This window comes from Silurus meridionalis, chromosome 15 (genome assembly GCF_014805685.1).
Source record: "Silurus meridionalis isolate SWU-2019-XX chromosome 15, ASM1480568v1, whole genome shotgun sequence".
Taxonomy (NCBI): domain Eukaryota; kingdom Metazoa; phylum Chordata; class Actinopteri; order Siluriformes; family Siluridae; genus Silurus; species Silurus meridionalis.
The window spans coordinates 3,595,790-3,604,246 of NC_060898.1; the positions used below are offsets into that span (position 1 = coordinate 3,595,790).

General features: G+C 37.0%; 1 protein-coding gene across 1 annotated transcript; it reads left to right on the plus strand.

The window, feature by feature from the left end:
* Window positions 1-1,432: 1,432 nt before the first annotated feature.
* Window positions 1,433-6,815, plus strand: glrx (glutaredoxin (thioltransferase)). Its single transcript, XM_046867950.1, has 3 exons — window positions 1,433-1,723; window positions 3,798-3,923; window positions 6,349-6,815. The coding sequence occupies exons 1-2, from the start codon at window positions 1,520-1,522 to the stop codon at window positions 3,909-3,911; spliced, it is 318 nt and encodes a 105-aa protein (XP_046723906.1). The 5' UTR covers window positions 1,433-1,519; the 3' UTR covers window positions 3,912-3,923; window positions 6,349-6,815.
* Window positions 6,816-8,457: the final 1,642 nt, after the last annotated feature.

Below are 8,457 nucleotides of genomic sequence, written 5' to 3' on the forward strand. Positions count from 1 at the left end.
TCGGCACCGATTTTAGTATCGTTTTGAATTAGGAGCATCATCAGAGTCGCCTAGGATTATATATGCACAGCGTAAAGGATCCGTGGTGACTGATGAAATTGATAATAAACCGACGTTCAAAAAAACAAAGATGAATACGGGAGGAATTCAATTATCAATATCGATTTTATATGCTTGTTTTTTAGAAGTTAAATTCATTTTCCAGTCAGTGGGATCCTTCAAACGGGAAGCGACTGATCCACGTTGTTTCGCAGCGTACGGAACGGCTTCATATTTTCAGAACACGTCCGACCTGCTATTGTTTTCATTCCTGCATAAATATAGCAGCAGATATTGACACTGGCAGCATCGTCCCAGATTTTCATTTATTCAGATCCTATTTCTTTCCCTTCAGCTATTACTTTTTATTATTATGCTGTCCGATTCTCCTCAAATCACTTCTCCAAGCTAAAGCGAAATTGTCAGTAATGAGTTTAATAGGGGCTTCGCAAGAGCTGGGAATACGAGAAGCATTAGACTATTGCCTGAAGAACAAATATATTTTTATGACGATAAATATTCTGCAATCTGGAACCGGGCTCACAGTTTAGTTTTTGCACCTTAGCATAAATGAATTTGAATAGATTGTCATTTGTATAGTGACAACTCGTTTACAGAGACACGTGGAGAAAATTGTTTGTAGAAAAAGTTCATTGAAATGGCGAGGGTTTTTTTAGGATATATTTGGACAACCGGGAAAAAGTCTCCAGTCCCAGTGCTTTGTAACTGGTATGTTTAGGCAAAAAGTAAGGATTCTCCAGTGTCAGTGTTTTGTAACGGGTATGTTTACGCGAAAAGGAAGGAGTCTCCAGTCCAAGCGCTTTGTAACAGGTATGCTGAGGTGAGGTGGTGGGTTTCTCCAGTTTCAGCGCTTTGTGATGAAGAGTAACTTTTAGGTGTATTGGTGTTAATGGAAATTGTGTGTCTTTACTGGTGTTTTGTTACCTTGTACTGGAGGCAGAGTCTTGTGGATTTAAGGCCAACAGAAAACATTCAACTATCACATTTTGTAAAATACTGGAAACCAATAAAGACCATTAGGATGCCATAAAGCATCCTAATACATTGTTATCGTTGGTAATGGGATCAATGGTTAACAGCTGATGTATTGTTATTGCAACCATTAATAAATATAACAATAAAGTAATAGTGAAAACCATTGAACTTTATGTGATGTTTATTGGTTTATTTATCTCTTTTATCTTTTATTAGGGTTGGGATGATAAGCAACATTTTCAAGGCCATGTATGTTTCCTTATTCCCACAGCAACACCACGAGGAAGCAGCACCAGTATATCCTACTGAGGCAAAAACTGCTGAGTCCCAAATTACTTTCTGCACTTTACGTAGAAAACGGCGCATGACAGAACGGTTCCTCTCCTACTAGCGCACTACACGCCCTGCTATTTGGGACACGCCCCGTTCACTGACTAGTTCCTGTGTTTTTGCCCGCAGTTACTACAACATTAGGAGAGACGACATGGCTGACTTTGTCCAAGCTCAAATCAAAGGAGACCAAGTGGTAGTTTTTCTGAAACCTTCATGTCCTTACTGCGTGCTCGCCAAAGACGTGCTGTCCAAATACAGCTTTAAATCCGGCCATTTAAATTTCGTCGACATCAGCGGAAGAGACGACATGGGCGCCATTCAGGATTACTTACAGAACATCACCGGCGCTAGGACCGTGAGTCACTTGATTTGTTTGAGGGGGATTTGATTCCGCTTTCCTGAAGTAATTTATACTTATACAGAGTTCGCAGAACCTCTGTTATTATAAACTTGAATTAAGTAAAAAATATACTTTTTTTTTTTTTTTACGAATTAGTGCTTTTTGTTTTAAACTTTCGGAAACGGAATTGTTGACTCACGTCAAACAGGCCACGCCCCCTGAGAGAAAGCAATAGGGCTGTACTACAGTCACGTGTTTTCTAACCTCTATCAGAATCACTGAAATATATTTTATATAGTTTTAATATATTTTCTCCCCATTAATATATATATATATATGAAATTATTCCCAATAGTCTCTTCATTTAATAGCGCTTCTCTCAGGTATGCCGCAGCAAGGAGTGTCTGTTCATGGTTTGAGTTTCTATCCAATCAGATTTCACCATTACGTCACGTGTTGCGGGGTTTAATGAAATCTGCCGTGAGGTCTGTAAACTGCTTTAACCAATCAGATTTCGAGTTCGAGACACTGGGGCCTTCTAGCAGGCGTCCGATAACGTTGGCAAACGTCCTTTGATTGGATGGTCAGAGAGCGCACTAATCAGCAAACTGCACAGCACAAATTCATTCGTGTGGCTTTAATAGCTTATTTTTTATTATAATTTTTGATTTATAAGAAGTAAAATAATTGATTTGGTCAGCGATATAGTTGCAAGAAGAAATGCTGGACATCATGAGCCACACTGTGCATTTCTCCATAACATAACAATACGTCTTGTATTGAGTATTCACGTAAATTACATAAATATTACATACATTTATATTTAAAACTTCCTTGTGCTGTGTGTGAGCTATCGTGGAACAAAATTATACTAACAATTGAATCAAAGTAAAAAAATTTAATTTTTCAAAGTTTGTATTAGTTTGCATGCATGTCAACGTAAACACAATGTTTATATTTATGTTTGTATATGATACAGTTTACATAAATTTCCCCTGATTTCTAATTAATTCCCATAAATTCCCATAAATTTGTAGTAAGTTTCCAAATTTCCCAGATGAAGTTACCATGGAAAGTTTCCAGAATTTTACCGTGTCTTAAAAACATTTACAACAATGGCAGGGGTATAAAAAAGAAACTAGAAACTATAGTTAGTGCAGTGTCACCGTGGTTACTCGCTCCATACTGGAAATACGATTTGTAGTGCGTTGTAAAACTCCGATTTTGTTTTTGCGCATTTTGTTTTGATTATTTTGCGTTTTTAAGTCAAGAATTTATTTTAGAAGAAGAAAATTCGGACAATTCCACACATCGAGGAAGTGAATGAATGAAGGATGGAAGAAATGAAGACATTTGTTAAAGTATGCAGAAATAAGTAGAACAATTTAAGTAGATCATATTTAAAAATTAAATATTAAATTTAAAACACACACACACACACACACACTTATATAAACATCTGTATTATCCAAATGGGTTCTAACAAATTACATTATATAGTTTTTTCTTTTTCATTTATTAAGTTGTATTTAATCAATATATATTTTTTTCCTTTACAATTTAATCAATTACTCAATTAAATCTATATAATTTAAAAAGTGTATTAATTTGATTTATCCTATTTTATTTTTTTATATATTTTGTTTTATAAAATATTATTTCATATATTATTTAACCAAGCAGGCATTTGAATAAAAATTGTTTAAAAATATAAACTGTTGATGTTCATAAGTGCTGCTAATAATAAACTGCACAATAAATAAAAACGACAAGAAATCTTGTTTTGCAAACCGTAAAGAAATTGAACCGAACCGTGACTTAAAAAAACCGATATACAGTTTACATAAATCTTCCCAAATTTCTAATTAAAAGATAAAGACATACAAGATACTGAACAACTGAATGTGTTTGGAGGCGAGTAGAAAATTTGAAACGAATTAAATCCGCGTGGAAACTGGAAATCTAGACATTACACACCAAACCGTTTTGCTGGAAAAGATGGAAATAGTGCAATGTTTTGACTGCTTTACCAAAACAAAAGGATCCAGGTGTCTGGAACTCATTGTCTTGTGTGTATTGTGGTGTGCAGGTTCCACGTGTATTTATAGGCGGGGAGTGTATCGGAGGAGGCAGTGACGTACAAGGGCTGGACAACAGCGGCAAACTGAAAGGCATGCTGCAGAAAATCGGCGCACTGCAGTGACAAGATGATGGCGTAAGCCCCCCCCCACACACACACACCCGATAACATAAATAGCTCATAAATAGCTCATCTCACTCTCTCTCTCACTCCATTCATTCTCAGTCACTTACATCCCTCATACAGCACTCAGTTCTTTATAGCATAAAAAAAAAAAAAGAAAATAAATAAATAATAAATTGCCGCTCAGGGCAGGACCCGCCGATGCAGCTGCTTTGTCTCGGCCAGACACAGACAAGATCTCGGGATCCTTCTAAAATGCCTTTTATTCAGTTTGAGATGAAGATCGACAGGACTGCACTAGACTAAAGACAGCCAGAAACAGGCTCTAGATTCAACACAATCTCCTGCACTTAACAATCCACATGCTGGCTACATAATACATACATATACAGATATTTCCCCTCCCCCAAATAAAAATCTCAGATGTACATGTTATAAAAATAGTTCGCATCGGCCGTAAAATTATAATCTCATGGCAAAAAAATAAACATTTGAAGTCTGTAATCACGGATCAAAGAAAATCTCACCATGACGAGACCATGGCAGAGCATGAGGATGGGAGAAACATCTCTGGAGAGGATGTGTTTGACCCTACCCTGTTTAACACTTTGGGAGTATATTCTTCCAGCTTCGACCGAGTCCGGATCATGCCATCAAAAACCCCAGCGCGAATATTGCTTAGATTTTGGTCGCGTCTGAATCCGAGCTTTTGAACTCAAAGGATTTGTAAAGGCGAAGCGTGAAGACGAATTTCATGCTTGAGGAACGAACAGGGAAGAGAGTCAGGGATCCAGAGATCCATCCCAGCGTGTGGGTTTCCTTTCAACTGTCCCAAAACATGCAGTATGTATGTAAATGTGGGTCTAATCCAGGATCTGTTCCCACCTTGTTCTTGGGATGAATCCACTACAAACCCTGACCAGGATGCAGGGTCCAGAAGATGAATGATGAGTGATGCAAATCCAGAACAACATTCAAATCAACACCAGATCTTCTATACATGTATAAAAATTATCATAATTAGGTAATTGTTTGTTGTTGTAGACAGCCATCTTTGGATTTTTATATACAGGTAGTCCCCGAGTTACAATGGTTAGGTTTGGGTGGCAAAAGTGGCGGGAAATTTCCGGGAAATTTCCGGAAACTTGTACTGGGAATTTTGGAAATATGCCAAGTTGGAAACTTACTGGGAATTCATTCGAAATTTGGGGAAATTTCAACTGTTTGATATACAAATATAAATATAAACATTGCATTTGTTCATAAGATGACGTGCATGCAAACTAATACAGATGACATTTTTACTTTAATTATTAGTATAATTTTGTTGCACAATAGCGTACACGCAGCACAAGGACGTTTCAAACTAATGTGTATATCATTTATATCATTTACGTAAATACTCAATACAAGATGGAGATTTTCCTGACATTATTTTGTGTGCAGGATTCAACAAACAATGTGTTATAAAGGAATGGAGTGCATGTTGGGGGTGTGGCCTCAGTAACCTTGCAGTCATGTCATGTTTGCATGCCTAGAAATTCAACTGAAATCTCATTAAATCTGGTTGTTTTAACCCAAATACCCAAATTATCTTGCAGTATTTTTTTTTCCCTGTTATAGGCTAATGTGCAATTTTGGAAATTCCCAGTTTATTCCCATTAATTCCTGTTAATTCCCATGGAAAGTTTCCAGTCTTGAACAACTAATTAACTAATTACAGTAAACAAGCCCATACTGATAACCATTCTTTAAGACTCCTGGGTTGGCTAGGCCACGTCTCTACATCTGAAGTTACACTCGGGTCAATGTACCGCATCTCCATCGTAACTCTGGGACTACCTGTACTATAGTTGTGAATGATTTCAACACTTGGACCCAATCGATGATCTCGTTAGATTTCCCTGCATGTTCCTGCAACTTTACTGTAAAATCAATGCAAAAAGAATATGAATACCGGCAGGACTTTATGAACATTATATGGTTATATGTTACAAATCCGGGCATTTGGATGACATTTTGTCGTTAATCGTAAATGTCCTCAAGCTTGAAATTCAGTTTCAGCACCGCCTTTACAAACCCTCAGCATTCACGCTCCATTCCAAATCCAATTCGAAATCAAAATGGACTTTGACGCGTCTTCAAACCGGAATTTCTGATGGCACGATTTTGGCTCCGTGTTCTGCTCCAAGATCCTCCTTCATGTACGTTCATATAGTATTGTAGTAAATAGTTTCCATCGGGAGGTAAAGTTTATGTCTGTGTACAGCTCTGCGTCATAGGGCACCAAAGAGAAACACCGTCCGTCCGTCTGTGGCCACAGTGTCCACTCGGGGTCTCTGAGATCACATGACTGTGCGCTAATGTCACAGAATCAAAGGTCAGAGTTCCAACGTGTATCGAGACTCATCTTTCCCCTTTCTCTCGTCCTCTTCAGCATGCCACTCGGAGGGGGGAGGTCACATGATGCTGCAGCGGGATTTGCGCAGCTGCCGTCTGCGTTGTTGGTACTCGCTGAGCTCCTGCAGGTAGCCTCTGGAGGGCCAGCGCAGCCGTTCCACCTGGTCCCGCTCCTCCTCTGTCCAACAGCAGCACTGTGACCATGAGGAAAACACAGCGACACCCCTCACCCCCCACCACATATCTATATGCCTTATGCTTTTTCTATTATAATAACCATTTAAATGCATCATAATCATAAAATTGCCTTAATATAAACTCATGGATGATACAATAAACCTCATTATGCATGTACTTTAAGAAATATTCATTCAATAATGCTTTTTCTTTCATGGTCTGCATCATGTTACATTTTATTGGCCAAAATTTGTATTTATCGCATTTCATTAAAAAATAATCTGCATTGAATAAAAAGTGTCTAGTGCATTTTCGGGGAAAAATTTACCGGTTGCACCGTGCAACTATTTGTCTAAACACAAAATCACACAAAACGCCTGTCATTACAATTACAATTATCTTAAAATCCACTTACACAAGCTACACTATAAACCCAGAATTCTGAGGACACCTGAACATCACAGGCATAAGTACGATGGCCAAGAAACACAATACAAATGAACAAATCCAAAAACAAATTAATAAGAAAACAAATTAACTAATCCATAAACAAATGAACAAATCAGAAAACAAATTAATAGTTTAGAAAAGAAATGAACAAATCAGAAAACAAATTAACTAACTAGAAAACAAATCCAAAAACTATTGAACACATCTAAAAACAAAATAACAGATCCATAAACAATTTAACAAATCAGAAAACTAATGAACAAAAAAAAAAGAACTAATAAGAAAATATATGAACTAATTAGAAAACTAATGAACAAATCCAAAAACAAAATAACAAACCCCAAAAACAATCACAATTCAGACAAACCAGAAGAGGTAGGTATAGTTTGTGAAATAAATACTTAACACTTATTGGACGAGACATCTGCCAATTAACATACACAATTTCCTACTTCCTGTATATCGTATTAACTTAGTTTCTTGTACATGTGTGGAGATTGGCATTAAAAAAACTTTTTTCCAATAGTGCAATTTTTCCCACTTGTCCACACACGCCTGTTGTACTTCCTGTATATCTTGAATGACAGACGTCTCCTCCAATGAGCGGTAAATATTTGTTTTTGTATTAGTTTTTGTATTTGTTCATTAGTTTTGCACTTCTCGGCCACCATACATATTTCTCGCTAAACGCTGCAAACGCACAATTGTTCAAAATGTATTTCAGTGCAATAGAATTACAATTTGAATGAACTTATTAAAGTATTTTAACTATACTATAGTATACATACAGTAATATATAGTTATACTTACATTATATTACATTAAAGCTGTTCACAAATTAAACATTATATTTAAAGTTTTTTATATGTGCTAATTTTTATGTTGTTTTTTTTATACTAATAACCCAGAAACAGTAAATTTATGGTATTGTGGTAAGAGGGAACTGGGGAACCCATGCAGGCTTTGAGAGATCATGCACAGGAATTTAACACAGCCTGGTTCCTAAACTCAGGCTCAAACATGGACCCTACAGCTGGGAGGACTGCCATCCACATGAGGGGAAAAAAACAACAAAGAAACGAATTTAGGGGTCCTTAATTACACTATTGTACCTTGAATTATTATGCACAACACAGCAGAATGTCACAGGCTTCGACCTGCATTAGCATTTCCTATTCTCCAAAACAGTTGAGCAATAACTAGCATATGGTGATGTACAAGGGTTTAAGTACTTAAACATCTGTTCAGGGCATTTGGTCACATTTTTAACACCTTATTTGTAATAATAATGTTGACCAGCTACTACAGACTGCTCACCTGATAGCTCCAGAAAGTCAGGTTTGTGGCTGAAGATCAGGTAGTTATTGGCAATAAAGTGGAGGAGCCAGACATAGAGCTGGTCAGCATTGTGACACTGTGTAAAGAGAGAAGAAACGGTTGGAAACCCACTTTCACGGCTATTCCTACAGTGATGCAAGCGGTGGAAAGACTGACTCAGCAAAAAAAAATTATTAAAAAA

What these genes read in the sequence shown, in the direction of transcription:
- glrx (XM_046867950.1), top strand. Translation starts at nt 1,520, where the DNA reads ATGGCTGACTTTGTCCAAGCTCAAATCAAAGGAGACCAAGTGGTAGTT. An exon ending in ACATCACCGGCGCTAGGACC is followed by an intron (nt 1,724 to 3,797) that starts GTGAGTCACTTG and finishes TGTGGTGTGCAG; the next exon opens with GTTCCACGTGTATTTATAGG.